At 44.5% G+C, this 24,796-nt stretch overlaps 1 protein-coding gene across 3 annotated transcripts in view; it reads left to right on the top strand.

Moving 5' to 3' along the window:
- Positions 1-10,635: 10,635 nt before the first annotated feature.
- The window catches only part of EIF4E2 (eukaryotic translation initiation factor 4E family member 2), a 48,266-nt gene continuing 34,105 nt past the window's right edge, over positions 10,636-24,796 (top strand). For 2 of the 3 annotated variants that reach the window (XM_039327388.1, XM_039327389.1), the window contains exons 1-4: positions 10,660-10,782; positions 17,370-17,408; positions 19,264-19,378; positions 21,551-21,685. In XM_039327388.1, coding sequence (XP_039183322.1) covers positions 10,763-10,782; positions 17,370-17,408; positions 19,264-19,378; positions 21,551-21,685 — 309 coding nt within the window. In that variant the 5' untranslated portion in view covers positions 10,660-10,762. Of the gene's footprint in view, positions 10,783-17,369; positions 17,409-19,263; positions 19,379-21,550; positions 21,686-24,796 lie in introns of all 3 variants that reach the window. The other variant, XM_039327390.1, reaches the window with a different exon arrangement.

Here is a 24,796-nt window from a genome sequence, read left to right on the forward strand (position 1 = left end):
CGGAGGACTGTAGGGAGGAGCAGGCTGAGGCAGGCCAGGGCCCTTCAGGTTTGGAACAGGGAAGGCAGAGTTCAGGCGAGGAGGAAGGCTCCTCCCCATCTGATCCTAGAGCAAGGAGAGCAGAGAGGAGGCGAGAACAACAGAGGCAGGCTCACTTGCTCAAGAGGAGAGCATCCCACCCCACTCCACAAGGCGGAGTGGGGATTAGGATTTAAGGAGACGCTGTGGGGTGGGGTAGTTGCCGGGAACAAACGTGGGATCTTGAGATTGTGTTGACGTGTGCTCTTGTAACCTGGACACTTTGTATTCCGTACCAGTTTGTTTCCTGATTCACAACCACAGGCTACATTCCTGAGTTTCCTTGCAGTCTGTAGTTTGCAGTTAGCAGTTCGCAGGCAAGCTGAGAGTTATAAGGACTCTTTACGTTTTCTTGTTATCTGTCTTGCCTTGAGAACAGTGTAAACTTCCCTGGCTGTATTGTTTGAACTCGTGCCAGCATATGTGGGGGCTTTTGGGTGAACATTGGCAGTGATTAAAAAGACTATTGCTCTTGCCAGTTTATTGCTTTGCCTCCGTTCGGGGCCCTGGGTCATCACAATGTCTTTCTCCGCAACGGCTATTCAAAACCTTCATATTCCGACACACAGCACCCAAAACACAACACAACATACAGCTGATCATCACGCAAAAACTAAACCTACCATACACAAAAGGGGTGTCGGACATGACAGCCAGAATTCTCCAACGCCTAGGAGTAGTAATAGCCCACAAACCCACAGCCACACTCCAGAATTATCCAGAACCAAAGACAAGACACAGATGGAGGAAAGAAACAATGTAATCTACAAAATAAGCTGTAACGATTGCAACCAATTCTACGTGGGACAAACGTCACGTCAATTAAAAACCAAGATCTACAAACACCAGCTGGCAGTCAAACGCCATGATTCCAAATCCTTAATCTCTACCCACACTGACACCAAACAGCACCAGTTCGATTGGAGCAACAGTAAAATCATCGGCCACACTACCACCCACCATGCTTGTGAGTTCATGGAAGCCTGGCACCCCAAAAGCAATTCCATCCACAGACACATCGACCTACAGCTTACAAACCCCTCAGAGTCCAAATCTACCGCACAGCCAATCAGAGACAGCACCAACCCTCAACAATCCCACTCAAGCCTCCTGTCAAGGTATTGATTTAACAGCCAACCAGCTTATGTAATGTAAGATGTAAGATAATGATGAGAATGACTCAGCAGGGTTTGTGTCTCTTTAAGAGCCTTTGTATAAAAGAAAAGGCTCTGCTGATGTGTTCGCTCTTTTCTGTTTCTTGCTGTAATTGTGGTTTATTGGATCCTGCTGTATTAGCACGTGTATGTATATTATTCCTGGTGTATGATATTGTAGATAGTATAAGATAAACCACCATTTAATACAAACCACCATTTACTGTGTTTACTCCTGAGTTATCTCAGTGCAATAAGACTGTGCACACTCTTGACAGGTTATGGGCCCAGAGAGAGGAGAAACCCAGTGAGAGCTTGACCCAGAGCCAGAAGAGTTAAGGGTTGTGGTTTGTAGTGGTTTGTGGTGGTAGCAGGCAATATGGACTTCGTCAGCGTAATGAGAGGAGGTTTCGTAGTATCTCATCTGAAAATGGAGATGTACCTGCGAAGGGAGGAGTTGTGGATGATAGTTACTGATCCGCCTGCAGTTCTGGATGATGGGGACCAGAGAAAGCACTGGCCAGCATAATCCTGAGTTTGGAGGATAGCCAGCTGACACACGTGAGGGGTCTCCAGTCTGCTAACGAGTGCTGGGAAGCTTTGTGCAGTGTGTATGTGAGAGACTACGAGGAGCAAAGTAATGCTGACTAGAATGTTATATAAGGCCCAACTGAAACCGGGAGAGAACATGTCTATGCATTTGCAGTCCGTGAGAAAGACACTCCTGTTTACTCCTGGGTTATCTCAGCGCAATAAGACTGTGCACAGTCTGGCACCCCCTCACTTGACACACCCACACCTGACCCATCACAAGATCCATCACTTGACTCACCCACAGCTGACCCATCACAAGACCTACTGACCACATGAAGCCCTTATAAGCAGCAGAACACCAACATTGGCCTCCCGTAAACTCCGCTGAAGATGTTACTTACCCTGGCAACAAAACGTTCAGAAACCAACCCACAATTTCGGAGAACAAACCTCCACCCTCATAAAATCCTAATTCAGGATTCCAAAGAGATTAAATTATTGCACTGGAGTTAGGTTCACTAGAGAAACAAGATGCCAGAACAGATTGTTCTTAGCGTATTTCCTTCTTAGAGTCTTGCCCAATTTATTGAGGAATAGCTTTGTTTTTTTCTGTCTCAGAAGGAGATCCATTGTAAAATTCTTTCTATAAACTGAAATTATCATAACTTTAGCTCGGACACGGTCTTTCTTGAACTGAGCATTTGGAATTATTGTCTCAATTATAGTAGGATGGAATTTGTTGAGATTATAAACCAGGGGTCTTCCAACTTGGCCCTTTTATGACTTGTGGACTTCAACTCCCAGAATTCCTCAGCCAGGCACGCTGGCTGAGGAATTCTGGGAGCTGAAGTCCACAAGTCATAAAAGGGCCAAGTTGGAAGACCCCTGCTATAAATAGTCCTGAAGTAATAATTTGCCGAAAGGTGACAAATATTTCATAAGGATCACCGGTGATCTGTTTCAAGTGATTGAAATGCTTATGATTCAAGAAATTGAACACTATCCCTTAACTGATACTCTTTATTGGTAAGATTCTATAAATTGATAGAATCATACTAAGGAAGAGTATCTATTAGCTAAGGGATAAACTTACATTTGAAGAGATTGACTTTAACCAGAAGAGTTGGAGGAAAACACACCTTCTAGTAGTAAGTTATCACTGTCCCGATGGAAAACATACTATAGTGTAGTACAGTGATGGCGAACCTTTTTGAATGCTGAAACTGCAACCCAAAACTCAGTTATGCATCGTCGAGTGGCGGGTGGGCGTGGCCCATTGGGTGGGCGTGGCTGCAGTGGTAACAGCAGACTGGGTGGGACTAAAAAGTTCAATCAATCAATTCCAACTTTGCAAGTTCTTTTTTTTCCCCGCGAGAAGTTGAAATTGACTGATTGAACCTTTTTTTTTTTTTTTTTGTACACGGCGGCAGAGGCCTAAAGTGAAAAGGTTTTATAAAACCCAGCTGAAGGCCTAGGACTGGGGCGATGGTGCGTGTGCCCACAGAGAGGGCTCTGAGTGCCGCCTCTGGCACCCGTGCCATAGGTTCGCCACCCCTGTTCTAGAGTCTCAACATCTTTTTTACATCGTGGTGACCAAAACTGGATGCCTTATTCCACGTGTGGCCTTACCAAGACCTTGTAAAATGGTATTAACACTTCACGTGATCTTGATTCTATCCCTCTGTTAATGCAGCCCAGCACTGTGTTGGTTTTTTTGGCAGCTGAAGCACATGGCTGGCTCATATTTAAATGATTGTCCACTAGGACTCCGAGATCCCTCTCACAGTTGCTCCTATTGAGCAAGGTACCATTTGTACTATACCTGTACATTTTGGTTTTTTCTTGCCTAAATGCAGAACCTTACTTTTTTCACCATTGAATTTCATTTTGTTAAACACATGAGTTTTATTAAATACCGTATATTCCGGCGTATAAGGTGACTGGGCGTATAAGACGACCCCCAACTTTTGAGAAGATTTTCAGGCTTTAGAAAGTCATCTTATACGCCAGAAAATATAGTACAATATTGAATTTCTGTTTATAGATGAGCACAATAGGAGCTCCTTTGCTGCTAGAAAGCTTTGTCCTGTCAGTGCTTATTTCTGTAAAAAAAATAGGGCTGGCCACTAGGGGGCAGATTGGTTTTAAATTCAGAGAACAGCTACCCGTATATTCCTGCGTATAAGACGACCCCCTGACTTTTGAGATTTTCAGGGATTAGAAAGTCATCTTATACACCGGAAAATACGGTACATAAGTTCAATCTGAGCTGCCTTGCCCGAAGTATGGAAAACGTTATAGCGTTTCCAAAATGACATCTGTTTCAATGGGGTTAGTCTGCAGTTGCAGTCACAGGTAGTCCTCGACTTATAACCGTTCATTTAGTGACCGCTCAAAGCGACAATGGCACTGAGAAAAGCGACTTAAGACTGTTTCTTATACTTAGGATCATTACAGCATGCCCAGGGTCACTTGAATAAAATTCAGACTCTGGGCAACTGACTCGTATTTACGACGGTTGCAGTGTCCCAGGGTCCAGTGATGCCCTTTTGTGACTTTCTGACAAGCAAAGTCTATGGGGAAGCCGGATTCACTTAACAACCGTGTGGCTAACTTAACAACGGCAGAGATCTATTTAACAATTGTGGCAAGAAAGGTCATAAAATGGGGCATAAAATTCACTTAACAATTGTTGCACTTACCAACAGAAATTGGTAAGGACTACCCGTGCTTTATCCAGATCTCTTGGCTGTAGCATCTGTACTTTGTTTTATCGTTAATCCGGAGATAATCATCGGCGATCTTAAAGTCTCTTAAGAACAATTTGTGACTGAGAGACCATCACTGCATTGTCAGCAAAGGGGAGAGTGTTATGTGCTCCTGGCTACTTTCCTTCGTGACCAGCGGCAAGCTCGCCTGATCAATAACCAGTCAAGACACAGTGAAGGCCTTTTGTTTCGTTTATTGCAATAAGCGGGGAGAGAAGTTATCAAAGCTTGGTTCTCTCCAAAGTTTTAACCCAAAATATCTCCTTCTTTTATTCATCCCTATCACCGGCCGCTACAGCCCTCCTCTTTCCCCATTGGCTGAGGTAGTATGAGGTTACACTCTTTCCGTCCGCCTATACATATTTCCTGATAACACACTAAATCATATTCACATATACAATAAGAATAAGAAAAATTAGACATGTAAATGGTTATTTTAAACTCAGTATATATTTATGTCTCCATTTTAAACAATAAGTTCTTTTCCTGCTTTTCAATTCAGTGTGCCTCTCTTCTTATCTTATTTGGCATAGTTTCCTACTTTCCTATACTTCCTGGCTAGCCATTTCCTTTAAAAAAACTATTTATCTAATTTATGACTTCCCTCTTCCTTTGTCAGACCCAGCTATTTTTTTGCCTATATGGTTTATCTTACTTCCTTAATGTTATCTCTTTCTGACTCTCATCATCTGTATTTTTCTATTCAATTAGTTTCCATTGTATTGTAGGTTTAACTGACTCTAAAGATTTATCATATTGATGTATATTTATCAAGAGTAAGCAGAGAAGGGTGAGAATCTGAATTTTAAACAGGTGCAGCTGGGGACTTCATTTAAAAATTAATTAAGGCAGGGTGTGTCAACCTCAACAATTTTAAGATATGGGGACACAACTCTCAAAATAAAATTAAAGGCTTCAGCCATAATTTTATTCATGGCAGCCAAACACACTTCTATCTACCTTGATTTTGTTTTTGTTTTTAAAAAAACCCTGCCTGTGGTTTTCAAAAAAAATTGGTTGGAAAAAGTCAGAAGATTGGATTTTATTGGATGCTATATTTGGGTTCACCTAATGAGAAGGAAGGACTCACTGGAGAAGGGCCTAATGCTGGGAAAGATGGAGGGCAATAGAAAAAGGGGAAGACAGAGAATGAGATGGCTGGATGGAGTGACTGAAGCAGTAGGCGTGAATTTAAATGGACTCCAGAAGATGGCAGAGGACAGGAAGACCTGGAGGAACGTTGTCCATGGGGTCGCGATGGGTCGGACACGACTTCGCAATTAACAACAACAAATATTTGGGTTATTTTTTGTATTCACTCAATCTTGATCAAACTGGTTCTTAAAATTACCTCTATGATGGTCTGTCCATCTTCCTTCCTCCCTCCCTCCCTCCTTGTTATAAAGGTCAGCTTCCGGAGGACAATCATATTCCAGGCACCAGCAGGTAAGAAGTCTGTGAGAGGGACTTTGGAGTCCTAGTAAATGATCAATTAAATATGAGCCAGCAGTGTGCAGCAGCCGCCAATAAAACCTAATACAATCCTTGGTTGTATAAACGCAGGTATTGAATCAAAATCATGTGAAGCATTAGTACTGCTTTATAAAGCCTTAGTAATGTGGAAAAGTTAACAATCACTGGAATAATGATGTGTCTGCATAATTACTGGAATAGTGCTGTGTTAGCAGTATGTGACTAACCTAATGTGCATTGTACTTGGATACAATGGATGTAGCAAAACTCTCCATGGTATACCTGTGAGAAAGGGACCTAATGTATTACAATGTGTATTGCAATGTGTATTACTTTGTTCCTGAGGAAAAGAAAGTATAAAATTGAAGTCTGAACCCGCCCTCGGGGTTCAGAATTGCTTGTTGCTAGAGCAGTGGTTCTCAACCTTTTTAATGCCGCGACCCCCCCCAACCGGTCGTAAGTCGAGGACTACTCAACCGGTCGTAAGTCGAGGACTACTCAACTGGTGCAGCACCGTTTGCAGAATGGGACTTTTGGCGGGCTCAGCAGGGCAGAGACATCCTGGACAATTCCTATTGGCTTTTGAAAGTCAATAGAATTAGACTCTATTCAAGAGAGTCTATTCTATTGGCTTTCAAAAGCCAATAGAATAAAAGGGAGTAGCACAGCTAAAGAAAAGGGGGAAAAAATGGCAGACTGCGTTGTTTGGCGACCCCCGTGAAATGGTCGTTCGACCCCAAATGGGGTCCCGACCCACAGGTTGAGAACCACTGTGCTAGAGCTTCTGAACCTGCGCAATAAATCTCTCTGCTAAAAACCCTCTGGAATTCGCAAGAGTCCTTTCGTTTTCCACAAGATTAGCAAGGCCACACCTGAAATATTGCATCCAGTTTTGGTCACCACATTACAAAAAAGATGTGGAGACTTTGGAAAAACTGCAAAGAAGAGCAACTAAGACGATTAAAGGCTTTTATGGCGGCTGCAGTGTCTTGGAGTCATGTGATCACCTTTTGCAACCTTCTGACAAGTGTGGGAAGACAGCACCCCCTCCCACAGAAGGAAATATTTTGGGGAATATTAAAAAGGCAGAATATTATATTTCCCCAAAGGAAAGGCAGAATCCCACCCACTCCCAAATCTCTCTTCCCTGAGCAGAGGCCAGGTCTGTAGAAATGCAGATTTGATCATCCTTTCAGAAAGACTGGAGCCAGAATACTTAGGGCTGATGGGATTAGAAAGACAAAGATCCCTAGAACCAACAACCCCTCACCCACAAAATCCAGCACAGGACATAGCCATCAGCCCCAACCCCAGGAAAGCAGGACATGACTTTTAGGAATAGGATTAACTCACCACCATTAAAATACCAGGAAAGCACAGGTCGAAGTTCATGCCACAGGAATAACTCCAAACACAAAAGCCCAAGGAGATATTAAAAACCCAGTTTTCTCAGAGCTTGTCTGGCTCTGCTCTTCAATAAACTACAATCTTCTTTCTACAGTAGTCTCCATTTTGTTTATTCCCGGCTTGGACTGGACCCCGATGAAGATTTTTCTTTCAATACAAGCAAAGTCAATGAGGGAAGCCAGGTTTACTTAGCAACCGTGTTACTAACCGAACAACTGCAGTTATTCCCTTAACAACTATGGCAAGAAAGGTCGTAAAGTGGGACAAAATTCGCTTAACAAATGTCTCGCTTAACAACAGAAATTTTGGACTCCATTGTGGTCATAAGTCAAGAACTACCTGCATTTGCCAGCAAGGAAGTTTTATTTCTATTTATTTTCTAAGCAGTGTCACAGTCTAACTTACCCTAAGCTGCTCAAATGTCCCAAAGTTACAGATCTACTGGTGATGCTATCTAGCCTCCAAATATCAAAATATCTGCAGGAAGAACACCAAGAATCCAACTAGCAGGTATATTTGTACAATGTGCTATGCTTGGTTACTCTGTTCCTCTGGTTATAGTCAAATATATTCTGTCTGCTTAGAATATAAATTAATTCAGGGTTGGACTAGAAGACCTTCAAGGTCCCTTTATGTTCTGTGGGAAGTCAGCCCCCCAGAGAAGGAAATATAAAAAGGGCAGAAAAATATATTTCCTCAAAGAGGCAGGAAAGCAAGCCCAGTTTTCTTAATAGCCCCAGGTCTCCCTTCCCCAAGCAGAAACCAGCTCTATACTATAGAGATGCAGATGTAAATCCAGGGAGCTAGGAGATTAAGAAGACAAAGACCTAAAATCTACATACCCCATCCAAACTAAGAGTCCTCAGCCCCAGCCCCAGGGAAGCAGGATATGACCTTTGGACATAATAGGATTAACCTATCACTATCACAATACCAGAAAGGCACACTCAGACTCAGGTCAAAGTTCATGCCACAGGAACAACTCCACAAACAAAAGGCTCCAGAGGGTATAAAAATAAGGTGACCAACTTTTTTACAATGAAAAGGAGGACACAAATAAACTGAAGAAAAAAATATCGTAAATAAAAGAAACATTTTATTCATTGCAACAATAATACAGACAACTTGCATGTGCAAAGTTTGCCAGCCGGGTGCTTTGGCGCGCTCAGCAGCAATTCCAATTGGTTTTCGAAAGCCGATAGCGGGAGTAGCACAGCTGATGCAAAAGTTGAAAAAAAAACCATCCAAAAAAAGGTGCCAGAACGCCGTTCTATGAGGAAAAAAAAAGCCCTGCAGATTAGTCTTCAAATATCGAAAAGGAGGACATGAAGGAGGACACTTTTTGAGGGAGGACAGAACTTACAAAAGGAGGACTGTCCTCCCTAAAGGAGGACAGTTGGTCACCTTATAAAAAACCCACTCCCTACATGTGTTCACTCTTTTTTCTACCAGAGCCATCTTTCTTCTGGCTCTCTTCTTCAATAAACTGCAACCTTCAATAAACTGCAGTCACCATGTTGTTTATCCCCAGCTTGGACTGAACCATGATGAAGACTTTTCCTTCCAACAGTTCTGTATTCTAATTCAGGTACCAGGTTAAGCGGGTCTATGGCAGGGGTGTCAAACTCAATTTCATTGAGGGCCGCATCATCATTGCGGTTGTCCTTGGTGGGCCAGGTAAGTGTGGCCAGGGTGGGTGCAGCCTATTGGATGGGCTTTGTCAGAAGTAAGTTTTCATCCTGGTTCATCCAAGCTGGGAATAAATAAGCAACATGGAGACTGCTTTGGGAAGAAGGTTACAGTTTATTGAAGAAGCAGGAAGATGGTCCTTGCAAGAAAGAGCAGAGGAGAGAAGGGCTGAGCACATGGGCAGTAAGTTTTTATACCCTCTCTAGCCTTGTTTGGAATAGTTTCCTGTTCCTGTGGGATGAACCTTGAGGCTGTTTCTGAGTGTTTGTCTAGGCCTTGATATCTGTAGTTTAATCCTATTATCATATCCTGCTTCCCAGGTGATGGGGCTAATGACTCCTAGAGTTTGGGTGGGGTATGCAGATCTTCTCTTTGTCTTCTTGAGTGCTCTGGCTTCAACTCTCTGATGGTTTTACATCTGCATTTGTATGGGTCTAGCTCTTGCTTGGGGCAGAGAGATAGATTTGGGGCCAGGTTTGGTTTTTAAAAAAGTCCTTTTGAGGAAAAATATATTTTTCTGCCCTTTTTAATACTTTCTTCTCTGGGCTAACTTCCCTCAGCGTGGCTGGAGTGGGTGTGCCCTACAGGGTGGGCATGGCCAACTCTACATTGTTCGCATCAAGGGCATCTGTGGGGGCCTGGGCAGGAGTGGGACAGATCTGAGGGTCTCTGGAAGAAGCGGGTGGGACTGGGGCAAGTGCCAAGGCATGGTCCACTGGAAGAGTAGGCGAGGGCCATTTGCTGGACACTTCCAACTGATGGTGCATTTCTTCATTCCTCACAAAGGGTAACACCTTCCCAGCATATCATCCAGAGGGCAGGGCCGATGCGGCAGGAGCTGGTCCCTTGCTGTTTCTAGATGGCCTTGTGGAGCTAAGCCTGAATGTTTTTCAGCATAGATGGCCACCACAAAATTGTGCATTGGCTCCTGACCAGCCTGGGCAAGGCAGTGGGGGCCGTTCCCTCACTGTTTCCAGGATGGCTTTGCGGGCCACATGAAACCACTTCGCGGGCTGCATCCGGCCCCCAGGCCTTGTGTTTGACATGTCTGGTCTATGGTCTAATGCCCGCAAGGTCCAGGCTAGCCAAGTGCACCCCATAGAATCACAGAGTTGGAAGGGATCTTGGAGGTCATCTAGTCCAACCCCCTGTTCAAGCAGGAGACTCTATGCCATGTCAGACAAATGGCTCTCCAGTCTCTTTCTGAAAGCCTCCAATGATGGAGCATCCTCAACTTCTGGAGGCATAGTTACCCTTTTAGGTGCCCAGCCCTTCCCACGTTGCGCAAAACCTGCTTCATTCGCGAATTTTGCGTGGCCGTGCTTTCTACGGGCGGTTCTCAGATTTTAAGCACGCGAGCCAGGAAACAGCCTATCCACGGAACGGAGGTGCTTCTCTTGTTTCTCTGCTCTACGAGAAGCAGCACAGGGATGACGAGGCGTAGAGGGACTCAACCATAGAGTGCCACAGTCAAGAAAGTCTCTCGCAGCAGCCGGAGTCCTACCGCCTCTTCAGACCGGGCAGAAGCCGCCGCCCAAGAAAAGGGTTCCGCCGAGCCGGAAGTGGGGGAAAACTGCGAATGGAAGAGAGGCAGGCCGCTGAACGGAAGTCGTGCGGCTGAGGGGAGGCGAAGCGGCTTCGAGTGACGGAGCGAAGAGGATGAACAACAAATTCGACGCGTGAGTGAGTCGGGACGCCGCGGCATTGCGGGACAGGGCCGGAGGGAGCCTCCCGGTCGGGGGGGGGGAGCCGTGGCGCGTGCGCAGTTGGTCCCAGGAACGGGGGGGGGAAAGCGGGGTTCGCCGAAATACCCCTTTGCTCTGGACTCTCGAAGACTCTAAAACTTTTTCGGGGACTGCCAGTGGAGCCCCTAACAGGCTCCGGGGCTTCGGCTTCCTCAAGCCCGGAGCCAAGGTTCTAGTCCTCATCGTCAAAAGTAAAGACCTAAAACGAGCAGGAATGTCTAAGCAGCTGCTTATGAAATGCGAGGGGGGGAGGAGGAGGGAGGGTACAGGTAGTCCTCGACTTAGGACCACGATGGAGCTCAACATTTCTGTGGAGGACGTTTGTTAAGTGACTTTTGCCCCATTTTACGACCTTTCTTGCCGCGGTCGTTAAGCGAATCATTGCGGCTGTTAACTTAGTCACGCGGTTGTTAAGTGAATCCGGCTTCCCCCATGGACTTTGCTTGCCAGAAGCGTCGAAAAAGGGGATCACAAATGCCGGGACACTGCGACCGTCATAAGTATGAGTCAGTTGCCAAGCGCCTGGATTTTGATCACGTGACGACCCTGGGGAGGCTGCCAAGGTCGTAACTGTGAAAAATGGTCATAAGTCACTTTTTTCAGTGCTGTTGTGACTTTGAACGGTCGTTAAAAGAACTGTTGTAAGTTGAGCACTGCCTGTATTGAGGCCAAGGAGCTGGACCTGTCCCAGGCAGGGGATGATGGGCCATAGCTCCTCCCCAGCAGCCCTTGGAGGGGAGACCATCAGAAAATCCTTGCAGGGCACTCGAACAGCACCCCAAGAAAGGGCAGTGGGGGGGGGGGCTTGTCTCTCATTGCTGATGGCTGAAGGCAGCCTTGACATTCTCCATAGACCAGTGTTTCTCAACCTTGATAATTTTAAGACATGTGGACTTCAACTTCCAGAATTCCACTGCCAGCAAAGCTGGCTGTGGAATTCTGGGAGCTGAAGTCCACATGTCTTAAAATTGTCAAGGTTGAGAAACACTGCCATAGACATACAGGTAATCCAAAATCTACGTTGCTCGGTGAGAAATCCGTTGAGTGAGGTTTGCCCCATGTTACGGCCTTCCTTGCCGCAGTTGTTAAAAGTGACTCACTGCAGTGGCTAACTTAGTCACACGGGTTGTTAAGTGAATCCGGCTTCCTCATGGACTTTGCTTGCCAGATGATTGCCAGAGGTGATCACGTGACCCTGTCACCGTCATAAGTAGGAGTCAGTTGCCGAGCATCCGAATATAAATGACATGACCACGGGGGGATGCTACAAGGGTTATAAGTGCGAAAAATAGTCAGTGCCGTTGTAACTTCGAACAGTTATTAAGGGACTGGTTGTAAGTCGAGGACTGCCTGTGGTTGGCCACAAGCGTATGGGGCTCATGGCAGCCTTGGGATCCCTGGAGGGTTTGAAAGGATCCATTTTCCCAAGCTCCCGGCAGCTTTTCTTTGGGCACGAAGTCTCGCCAGAAAGCCTGGTCTTCAGTCCTGGATCTCTGTAGCTCCTGCCTCCTCAGCAGCCAAGAGCCAATGATCTTCTGGGAACACACACACACACACACACACACATAAACACACACACACCTTGTCATTTTCTTGGCCATAAAGAAGGCCTTGGGTGAGTCCACAGCCCTGCTGTCTATGGAGATTCCCAGTCATGCTTGTCTCAAAGGTGCTTTTTTCAAAATGACTGGCCTCAGACACTGGAGATTAGAAAGCCATTTATCTGGAATGATATATAGGGTTCTCGAGCAGAGGGTTGGACTAGAAGACCACCAGGGTCCCTTCCAACTCTGGTATTCGGTTAAAAGACAACTGGACTGTGTGTTTCCTTGAAGGAGGAGGAGACATTTCACTTCTCATCCAAGAAGCTTCAAAACCAAATGCACAGGTGTAGTATAGGTCAGGGGTGTCAAACTGCCAGCCTGCGGGCCGGATGCACCATAGCGAAACCAACAATGGCAAAAAAAAGGTCATGATATGTCACGACATGTCATGTGACGTTGCAAGTTTGACACCCCTGGTATAGGTGGTACTTTGCTCAATAGCAGTAACTGTGAGAGGGATCTCGGAGTCCTAGTGGACAATCCCTTAAATAGGAGCCAGCCATGTGTTGCAGCTGCCGAAAAAGCCAACACAGTGCTGGGCTGCATTAACAGAGGGAGGGAATCAAGATCATGTGAAGTATTAATACCGCTTTACAAGGCCTTGGTAAGGCCACACATGGAATACTGCATCCAGTTTTGGGCACCACGATGTAAAAAAGATGTTGAGACTCTGGAAAGAGTGCAGAGAAGAGCAACAAAGATGATTAGGGGACTGGAGGCTAAAACATACAAGGAACAGTTGCTGGAATTGGGTATGTCTAGTTTAATGAAGAGAAGGACGAGGGGGGACATGATAACAGTCTTACAATATCTCAGGGGCTGCCCCAAAGAAGAGGGAGTCAAGCTATTCTCCAAAGCCCCTGAAGACAGGACAAGAAGCAACGGATGGAAATTGATCAAGCAGAGAAGCAACCTAGAACTAAGGAGAAACTTCCTGACAGTGAGAACAATTAACCAGTGGAACAGCCTGCCTCCAGAAGCAGTAAATGCTCCAACACTGAAAGTTTTTAAGAAGAGACTGGACAGCCATTTGTCTGAAACAGTATAGGGTTTCCTGCTTGACCAGGGAATTGGACTATAAGACCTCCAAGGTTCCTTCCAGCTTTATTTTAGTATTAGTATTATCCTTCCACCGCTCCCACCATCCTTATATCCTGTCACAACGAATCTTTCCATTCCCCCTTCTCTATCCAGCCAGAACTGATTAATCTTTTTGGATGAGAAGCCAAATGTCTTCCTCAAAGGAAAACCTACTCCAGTTGCCTTTCAAAAAAGCACTGTTGAGACAGCTCTGCTGTTTCCTCGTGGTCTCCTTTCCAAGGTCCTGACTTTTTGAGGTAAGCCAAGGACCAGGTAGCAGGGGACGCAAAAGAGCTCAAGCCAAGCCATGCTAAAGTTAAATGAGAAATTGTTCTGGCTCGTTATTTATGTTGGCTGGCATTAACACAGCTTTCTTATTTATATTGGCTGGCATTAACACAGCTTTCTTTCTAGTCCTTGTTAAATACCTTAAGGGGTAACAGATACAAAGAGGTATGAACATATAAAGAATGGTTGCAGGATTTGGGTTTGGCTGGGGGGGGGGATGTGATAGCAGTATTCCAGTGTTTGAGAGGAGGGGGTCAACTGGTTTTCCAAAGCAGCAGAAGGCAAGACAAGAAACAACGGATGGAAACTAATCAAGGAGAGAAGCAACCTGGAACTAAGGAGGAATTTCTTAACAGTGAGAACAATTAACCGGTGGAACAACCTGCCTCCAGAAGTTGTGGGTGCTCCATCACTGGAGGTTTTTAAGAAGAGACTGGACAGCCCCATTTGTCTGGAATGGTATCTGGTCTTCTGCTTGAGCAGGGGGTTGGACTAGAAGACCTCCAAGGTCCCTTCCAGCTCTACTCTGATTGAAATTGAAGGTGCCAAGGAACCTTTTCTTCTTAATAACTATAGTGTATCAAAGAGATTTTTATAGCTATGCCTGTTGAAGCGACTACTTCCACGTAATAATTAGCCCAACTATTCTTTGCAGGGGTTGCTTTATTTTATAGTCATCTGTATTACCCATCATTGACTAAGGCTGAGTTGTTTTTTTCCTGGCAAAGTATATAAGGCAAGCAAAACATTCAGCAGCCAGAATGTTGATAGATCAGGCACCGCTTTCTTTCCTCAAGAAAGTTTTCGGAGTTCCTTTATCTGCCAACAACAAAGATTTATTTGATATGTCTTTAGTTGTCGAGCTTTCTGCCCTGAGGTATTATTTGCTACCCAAATTGAGAGATGAGAACATTTTTTTAAAATATTTTGCTCGTTCAGATAAATTCAGGTTTAACACTTAAAACAGAAACCTGCTTGGGAATGGATGCATATGCTTTAAAGCAGGAGTCTTCAAACTTGGCCCTTTTATGACTTGTGGACTTCAACTCCCAGAATTCCTCAGCCAGGCACGCTGAGAAAAGTGTACAGTAGAAATGCCACTTTTGGTTAATTTTCCACCCATTTTTCTCCTAATTTCTTTATAACTATAGCCTTCACTTAATAAGACTATTTTACATCGCTTTCTGGACGACTGGTCAACTCTTTATACCATCACTTTAATTTTATGACGTTTTACAAGCTCACTAAATGAACATAAAAAAAAAAAACCCAACCAACTTGATAGCCATCACATAACACACTGACCAATGTCCTCCTCTCAGCTTCAATATAGAACATCGATAACTGAATCCTAACTGTGATCTGATTGGCTCATTGCCAAACAAGGTGACACCCAATTGGCTCTCTAAACACTCATGCTCATTGGCTACAATCAGGTGAAGGAAAGCTCCCTGAGATCAACCTAAGCAAGTTATGCTTCCTTTTTCTGGTTAGTTGGCTATAACTTTTCATAGAATACAGTACAGATAATTGAACAGACTTTGCTGCCTTATATTCCTGATTAAATTATCTTTCCATTGATATATAATTTTATGGTACTGCTCCAAAAAAAGGGGTATTATTAGCCATCAAACCTCAAAAAATACACTTTTCCCAAAAGGTTTCCACAATTTTGGCCACTACTGTTAAGAGAATCACCCCTCAGAGATCGTCATTGGAAGCGCGATCTCTAGCAGCCTACCTTTTGGAAATTTGGTGACCCTCAGTAGAGCTGCTCCTCGATTTACAACCACAGCTGAGCCCAACATTTATGTCGCTAAGCAAGACAGTTATTCAGTGAGTCTCGCCCCATTTTACCACCTTTCTTACCACAGTCCTTAAGTGAATCACTGCATTTTTAAATTAGTAATATGGTTGTTAAAGTGAACCGGGCTTTTCCCCGTTGACTTGGCTTGTCAGAAGGTTGAAAAAGGGGATCCCATTTCAGACAAATGGCTGTCCAGTCTCTTCTTAAAAACTTCCAGTGTTGGAGCATTCACTGCTTCTGGAGGCAGGTCGTTCCACTGGTTAATTGTTCTCACTGTCAGGAAGTTTCTCCTTAGTTCCAGATTGCTTCTCTCCTTGGTTAGTTTTCATCCGTTGCTTCTTGTCCTGCCTTCAAGAATAGCTTGACTCCATCTTCTTTGTGTCAGCCCCTAAGAGATTGGAACACTGCTATCATGTCCCCGCTCGTCCTTCTCTTCGTTAAACTAGACATACCCAATTCCAGCAACCGTTCCTTATATATTTTAGCCAGTGCTTTTTTTGTAAAAAAAAAAAAAAAAAAAACACAAGGTGCCGGAAATCACACACATTATCCAACCTGCCTTGCCTACCCTACAAGGTTCCATCCAAAAAAGGTGCCGGAATTCCGTTCTGGGTGTTCTATGACAAAAAAAGCCCTGGTTTTAGCCTCCAGTCCCCTGATCATCTTTGTTGCTCTTCTCTGCACTCTTTCTAGAGTCTCAGCATCTTTTTTACATCGTAGTGGCCAAAACTGGATGCTGCATTCCAAGTGTGGCCTTAACAAGGCCTCGTAAAGCGGTATTAACACTTCACGTGATACTTGACTCCCTCTTCTATGAGGGGGAAGGTTCGTTCTCTGAGCTTGGGAGTTGGTTTCTGTCATAAATGTGAACCAAGTTGCCAAGCATCTGGATTTTGATCACGTGAGCCCCGGGGATACTGCAATGGTCATAAGTATGGAAAACGGTCCCTAAACGAATGGCCGTAAATTGAGGACTACTTGTAACAGTTGCAGAATGCTGCCCTCTGCATTCACGTCTTGTAGATAATGATAATGTCCTGGTTCCAACAGATGAAACTCTTCAAAGAACTTCGAGGCATTGTTTACCTTAAAGAATCTTTATTTGAGAAGCATAGCATCTGCACTAACACAGCTGAAACCAAAAACTGGATTCCCCCCCCCCCACAGCACATAGTATCAAAGCATAATTCCCTCCTCCAATTAACTGTCATAAATCACATTCCCTAATTAGCTTGAAATGCAGGTTCTCCCTCCAGTTCTCCAGCCCGGGCCATTTCTTATCATTTCTTATTTCAATAACCTTGGTTCTCATGCTAGGTCCAGTATTGTTATCTCTAGCTAAACTCGCAGGCACATTCCTCCCCCAACATCATCTAACTCTAACTCTAAGAGTAAAACATAAGAAGAAAATGGTTGCATCTCCATCTGTTGTCAAAGCAAAAACATCCAATGTTAGCAGCGTTGACAGATAAAAGGAGAAGCTTGTTGATTTTTTTTATTTTAAAAAAAATAATGCCGTAAGAATTGATAAGTCAGCAGCTCAGTTTGCATTCTCAGGTCAGGTGAAGGAGGAGGAAAAAAGAGAGGCTGAAATGGAACAATTTGTCTCGAAGAAGACCAAGCTCTTAAGTTTTAACTCCGCTGGTCAGGATTGTGGGAAATAAATTAGCTTACCTCTGAACAAACTCTCCTTGAACGGAAGTTGTTATTGTTATTCACTCTTCTTGTTTCTCTCAATACAGGACATATAGTTCCCACTGCCATTCTCAAAGTCCTGTTAGGTAAGTTACGAAGGTCAGTGAAAAAGCTTTCACTGAGTAGAGATTCCAACTCAGCTTTTTCCCCTTCACTCCACCGGACTTCCCATTTGGGCATGCACACACAATTGTGGCCAAAATTGTGGGAAACTTTTGGGAAAAGAGTACAGTCGAAATGCCACCTTTGGTTAAGTTTCCACCCATTTTTCTTCTCATTTCTTTATAACTGCAGCCTTCGTCACTTAATAGGACTATTTTGCATCGCTTTCTGGGCGACCGGTCAACTTTTTGCACCATCACTTTAATTTTATGACGTTTTACAAGATCACTCAATGAAAGAACACACACAAAAAAACCCCAACCAACTTGATAGCCATCACATCACACACTGACCAATGTCCTCCTCTCAGCTTCAATACATAACATCGATAACTGAATCCTAACTGGGACCCGATTGGCTCATGGCCAAAACAAGAGGACACCGGATTGGCTCTCTAAACATTCATGCTCATTGGCTACAATCGGATGAAGGAAAGCTACCTGCGATCAACCTAAGCAAGTTGTGCTTCCTTTTTCTGCTTCTTTTCATAGACTACAGTACAGAGAATTGAACAAGCTTCGTTGCATTACATTCTTGATTAAATTATCTTTCCATTGATATATCATTTTATGGTTACTACTCCAAAAACCAAGTGGTGTTATTAGCCATCAAACACGAAAAATACACTTTTCCCAAAAGGTTTCCACAATTTTGGCCACTACTGTAATTGTCACCTGTGTGAAATTAACTCCTTGCAGTAAATGCCTCGGCCCACACTTAGTAAATAAAAATGGAACTTATACTAAATAATCATAATAATACTCTCTCTTTCCCTCCACTCCCCCCTCCACGGTGATGGGTGTTTTCTTGTCTTGGAGAAAATAAGAATGCTGCTTGGTATAACTAGGGGGGGGGGGAAATTCTGCTTCCCAAATTAGTCCAGGAAAAGGTTTCTCACAAAATAATTGTTGCTCTGCACGTCACATCCCTCTCTCTGTTTTGCCCTCTGAAATAAAGAAATAAACTGCAGCCTTGGATAAACCTGGGACAGGTAGCTAAAATGATTGCTAGAACTGAACCCTCTGCCTTGAGAACTGAACTGTCTGCAATTTCTCCCCGCGGTGGCATTGATTTAGCTTCTGATGTTGGGAGGTAATTTGACCGAACAGTTTGAAGATGAAAGAGGCCTTGGTGTTTTCCCCGCTGTGTAGGATAACAAGCCCTCTAATGCACCTCAGGAATCCTTTTTTAAAAATAAATAAAATAACATAAAAATATCTAAGGCCATCAGACAAAGCTATTATTTTTTGACTTGGATTCCACGTATCGCGGGAACGTATGTATTTATTCAATGTTTATAGCTGCCCAAGCCAACCAAGTGACTTTGAATGGTATAGCTCAGGGGTTGGCAATCTTGGCTCTTTTATGACTCGTGGACTTCAACTCCCAGAATTCCTGAGCCAGCACGGGGGAACTATGGCCCCTTCATGACTCGGGGACTTCAACTCCAAGAATTCCTGAGCCAACATGGGGGAACTATGGCCCCTTCATGACTCAGGGACTTCAACTCCCAGAATTCCTGAGCCAGCATGGCTCAGCTTGGAAACCTCTCCCTTTTCCCTCAGCATGGCTGGCTCAGGAATTCTGGGAGTTGAAGTCCACGAGTCATAAAAGAGCCAAGGTTGCCTATCCCTGGTATAGCTCCTGCAGCTTATTCAACCGTCCCTAGTCCGAACTCGGTCACAAAGGCTTTTTTTTTTTTTAATCTCGAAGGAAAAGCAGGTGTTCTCGCTTTCAAGCTGCTTTTTTCATTCTTTTTTTCTTTTCTTTTTTTGCTAGCCTGAAGGATGACGACAGCGGCGATCATGACCAGAATGAAGAGAACAGCACACAGAAAGATGGTGAGAAGGAAAAAAACGACAAAGACAAACCCCAAAGCAGTGCCAAGAGGAAGGTATGTCCCCATCTTTTCAATCAATCAATCTATCAGAAGAGAGCCAGAAGGGATATTAGAGATCTCCTAGCCCGGCCCCCTGTCTAGAGCAGGGGTCACCAACCTTTCTGGGTTGGCGGCCTGGTGGGAAAGGGAGGGACAGGCACCTTTAGGCGTGGCATGCGCACAGACGCAAATGTGGCTGAGCGTGCGCGCGAACGGAGCTGTGAGCATATGCGCTCTGCAAATGGGGCGGCTTGCACCGGCTTGTGGATGCTTGGCAACTGACTCGTATTTACGACGGTCGCAGCATCCAGTGGGGGGGGGGGTCACATGATCCCCCTTTTGCGACCTTCTGACGAGCCAAGTCAACAGGCAAGCCAGATTTCACTTAACTACCCTGTTACTAACTGCAGTCGATTCCTTTAACAAGGGCCAGAAAAGTCGTAAAATGGGAGAAAACCTGCTGAACAGCTGTCTCGTGTAGCGACGGAAATTTGGGGCTCAGTTGTGGTCGTCGGTCAAGAGCTACCTATAGTGGAGGCAGGGGGCTCTCGCGCCCACCCCCAAAATTAGAGCAACGAGAATGCAGAACAGGAGGAGGAGGAGGAGAAGGAGGAGACTTTGTGTGGAGAGAAATCTTAATTTTTAGTCTTTGTGACAGGGTGGGAGGGCACGCAAAGCTGGACCACAGAGACCGATTTAAACTCAAACTCCGTCCCCGTAAAGGTGCCTGTTTTGGGACCGCTGCAGGGGAGATGGGATTTCAGACTTTTAACAGGCCTTGTCTTTAAAAAGTCATTATTATTATGGTGGAAAGGAAACTTTCCTTGCTTAAAGGCATCTCTCCAGCAGCTTTTACTGTGCCTGTGATTTGGGAAGGAGTATAAAACGGATCTTGAGCCGTGGTGGCCCGGTGGTTAGAATGCCGTATTGTAGGCTGACTCTGCCCACTGCCAGCAGTTCGATCCTGACTGGCTCAAGGTCGACTCAGCCTTCCATGCTTCCGAGGTCGGTCAAATGAGTGCCCGGATTGTTGGGAGCAAATAGGCTGACTCTGTAAAAACCACTTAGAGAGGGCTGTAAAGCCCTGTGAAGCGGTATATAAGTCTAAGTGCTATTGTTATTCCTTCCTCCCTCCCTCCCTCTCTTTTTCTTTGCATCTTCCCTCTCTCTCTCTCTCCCTGTCTCTCTGCCTCCCTCTCTTCTTCTTTGCATCCTCCTTTTTGCCTGCCTGCCTGCCATGGTTAACAATGCAGTATTGCAGGCTAATTCACTGCCCACAGCCAGCAGTTCGATCCTGACTGGCTCAAGGTCGACTCAGCCTTCCATCCTTCCGAGGTCGGTAAAATGAGGACCCAGATTGTTGGGGGCAACAGGCTGACTCTGTAAACTGCTTACAGACAGGGCTGTAAAAAAAGCACTGCAGAGTTGTATATAAGTATGCTATTGTTCCTTTCTTCTTCCTTCCTTCCTTCCTCTCTTCTTCCTTGCATCTTTCATTCCTGCTTCCTTCCTTCCTTCCTTCCTTCCTTCCTTCCTTCCTTCCTTCCTTCCTTCCCTTCCTTCCTTCCTTCCTTCCTTCCTTCCTTCCTTCCTTCCTTCCTTCCTTCCTTCCTCCCTCCCTCCCTCTACCTCCTTCCTTCCTATGTAAGGAAGGTATATACGTGCTATTGCTATTTTTGATTTGCCCTTTATTAATTGGGAGCTGTACTCCTGACTTTTGCTATTCGGGCAATCTAAAAAACGGAGCAGAGTTGGTTTGCTTAAATACCTTTTGCGGCGTTTGTCAGAGCAACTCAACTCCACCTGCTTCCTTTAAGATCTGTTTGCCTCCAACCAAGAGGCACATCAAGGCGTGTAAAGCAGAGTTCGTGAACCGGTCTTGTGCAACGAGCTGCTTTTAAGGAAGACAAAAAAGGCCTCTGTGGAGCCTCATCCTCTGCCAATTTGGAGAAACTCCAGCAGACAGCAAACGCCGCTAATCTCTGACTTAAAAGCGTAGTCAATTTCTGGCAGACTAACGGTCTGTTTCAAGCTATTAAGAGAGGTGGGGATTTCAGGAAGAAAACGAAGCGAAACGGTTGGTTCACACAGGGCGCCAGCGGGAACAGGCGTGTTCCTAACTCTAGAAATATCTGCTTTAGAGAAAGACGTTAGGATCAGTGAGTTGTTTGAATGTCACACACACAGGCTGCAGTTCCGGGACCGGCGGAGCACCCTCTGCAGTATAATTACACGTTCTGGTACTCCAGGCGGACTCCGGGGAGACCCACCAGCTCTCAGAGTTACGAACAGAACATCAAGCAAATCGGCACTTTCGCCTCGGTGAGTGCATTGCGGTTGTGCGGCTGCGATGCAGCTTGAATGGGGTGGGATGCCCACGCCTGGAAAAATTAAGGGATATAATAATAATAATAATAATAATAATAATAATAATAATAATAATAATAATAATAATAATAGTTGTGGGAACATAGGGTAGAAAAAGTTATTGAGAAGATTGGAAGATCTGCAAAAAATATCATTTGCCTGTAGGCAAAAACTGGTGGGATCATAAAATAGAGAAAGTCATAGAAAATGATAAAATTAAACTGCTCTGGGACTTCAGAATTCAAACAGACAAGCACCTGCAACATAACACCCCAGACTTAACAATTGTCGATAAGAAAGACAAAAAAGTCTGGATAGTGGACGTGGCAGTGCCTGGAGACAACAAAATAGACGAGAGAGAACTGGAGAAGATAACAAAATGCAAAGACCTACAAATAGAAATAGAAAGACTGTGGCAAAAGCAAGCAAGGGTAGTACCAATAGTCATAGGCGCTTTGGGTGCAATCCCAAAACAACTGGAGCACCACTTGAACACTATTGGCATTGACAAATTCGCTATTAGTCAATTGCAAAAGGCGGCCTTACTAGGAACTGCTTCCATCCTGCGACGATATCTCTAATACCATCAAACATCCACATCTGCCTATCCCAGGTCCTGGGTAAGGACTCGATAGGTAGACAAAATGCCAAATCCAGTCTGAACATCTGGGTGACTGTGCGATGATCCATAATAATAATAGTCGTTGTAACATAGGGTAGAAAAAGTTATTGAGAATGAGAAAGTGAAGATCTTGTGGGACTTTCGAATACAGACAGATCAACATTTGGAACACAACACGTCAGATATCGCAGTTGTAGAGAACCGACGTGTATACCTGATTGACATCGCTGTACCAGGAGATGCCAGAGTCGAAGAAAAAGAACTGGAAAGAGAAATTACAAAATATCGCGAGCTGGCCATCGAAACTGCGCAATTATGGATGAAATGTGTAACAGTGATACCCATGGTCATCAGGGCACTGGGAACTATGTCCCAAAACTTTTGCAAAATACATCAAGAAACTGCAGCTTCCTGCAATAACTCCAGCAAAGCTACAAAAAAATGCGCTACTCAGAACATCTCACATTTTAAGGAGGTACCTGGTTGACACCCAGACTGCTGGCAGCATCCCGTGTCAATCATCAGCGCCAGCCAATTTGAATGTTCAGTTGACTGAGGTTCATGTCTAACGAATAAAAGATGATGATGATGATGATAATAATAATAATAATAAAGTTGGAAGGGACCTTGGAGGTCATCTAGTCCTATCCCCTGCTCAGGCAGGAAACCCTATACCATTCCAGACAAATGGCTGTCCAGTCTCTTCTTAAAAACTTCCAGTGTTGGAGCATTCACCGTTTCTGGAGGCAAGGAGTTCCATTGGTTAATTGTTCTCACTACCAGGAAATTTCTCCTTAGTTCCAGGTTGCTTCTCTCCTTGATTAGTTTCCACCCGTTGCTTCTTGTCCTGCCTTCAGGTGCTTTGGAGAAGAGCTTGACTCCCTCTTCTTTGGGAGACATGAGAGCAGCGTTCCAGTATCTCAGGGGCTGTCCCAAAGAAGAGGGAGTCAACCTATTCTTCAAAGCACCTGAAGGCAGGACAAGAAGCAACGGATGGAAACTAATCAAGGAGAGAAGCAACCTAGAACTAAGGAGAAATTTCCTGACAGTTAGAACAATTCACCAGTGGAAGAACTTGACACAAGAAATTGGGGGCGGGGAGCCTTCATCAGTGGAGGTTTTCAAGAGGAGACTGGACAGCCCTTTGTCCGAAATGGTATAGGGTCTCCTGCTTGAGCAGAGGGTTGGACTAGATGACTTCCAAGGTCCCTTCCAACATTATTATTATTATCGATCATCGCACAGTCAGCCAGATGTTCAGACTGGATTTGGCATTTTGTCTACCTATCGAGTCCTTACCCAGGACCTGGGATAGGCAGATGTGGATGTTTGATGGTATTACAGATATCGTCGCAGGATGGAAGCAGTTCCTAGTAAGGCCACCTTTTGCAATTGACTAATAGCGAATTTGTCAATGTCAATGGTGTTCAAGTGGTGCTCCAGTTGTTTTGGGATTGCACCCAAGGAGCCTATTACTATTGGTACTACCCTTGCTTGCTTTTGCCACAGTCTTTCTATTTCTATTTGTAGGTCTTTGTATTTTGTTATCTTCTCCAGTTCTTTCTCTTCTATTCTGCTGTCTCCAGGCACTGCCACGTCCACTATCCAGACTTTTTTGTCTTTCTTATCGACAATTGTTAAGTCTGGGGTGTTATGTTGCAGGTGCTTGTCTGTTTGAATTCTGAAGTCCCAGAGCAGTTTAATTTTATCATTTTCTATGACTTTCTCTATTTTATGATCCCACCAGTTTTTGCTTACAGGCAAATGATATTTTTTGCAGATCTTCCAATGCACCATTGTTGCTACTTTGTCATGCCGCTTCTTGTAATCAGTTTGTGCAATCTTCTTGCAACAGCTTACCAAGTGGTCCACTGTTTCTTCAGCTTCTTTGCATAGGCGGCACTTACTGTCTGTTACTGTCTTCTCAATTTTGACTTTGTATGCATTTGTCCTTAAGGCTTGGTCTTGTGCAGCCAGAATTAGTCCCTCGGTCTCTTTCTTCAATTTTCCTGCTCTTAGCCATTGCCAGGTTTTATTGTTATCTGCTTTCCCAGCTATTTTTTTCATGTATCGGCCATGTAGTGCTTTGTCTTCCCATGCCTCTATTCTGTTCTTCATTTGGTCTTTCTTGAAGGCCAGTTTGGTCTCTCCAGTAGTTAGTAAGCCTTCCTGATATACTAATTTCAGTGCATCTTCATCATTGTTCTTCAGATATTCTTCCAAAGCCATTTTTTCTTCTTCAACCATCTGATGTACTTGTAGCATTCCACGCCCACCTATTTGCCTTGGTAGATAAAGTCTATCAATGTCACTGCGTGGATGAAGGGCATGATTCATTGTCATTATTTTTCTGGTCTGCCTATCCATTGCTTTTAGTTCTGCTTGAGTCCAGTCCACTATTCCAGCTGTGTACCTAATGACTGGGATTGCCCAGGTGTTGATTG

The sequence above is a fragment of the Crotalus tigris genome, unplaced genomic scaffold (genome assembly GCF_016545835.1).
Source record: "Crotalus tigris isolate CLP2741 ecotype Arizona unplaced genomic scaffold, ASM1654583v1 scf7180000024361.1375286210:1436186, whole genome shotgun sequence".
NCBI classification, from domain to species: Eukaryota; Metazoa; Chordata; class Lepidosauria; order Squamata; family Viperidae; genus Crotalus; species Crotalus tigris.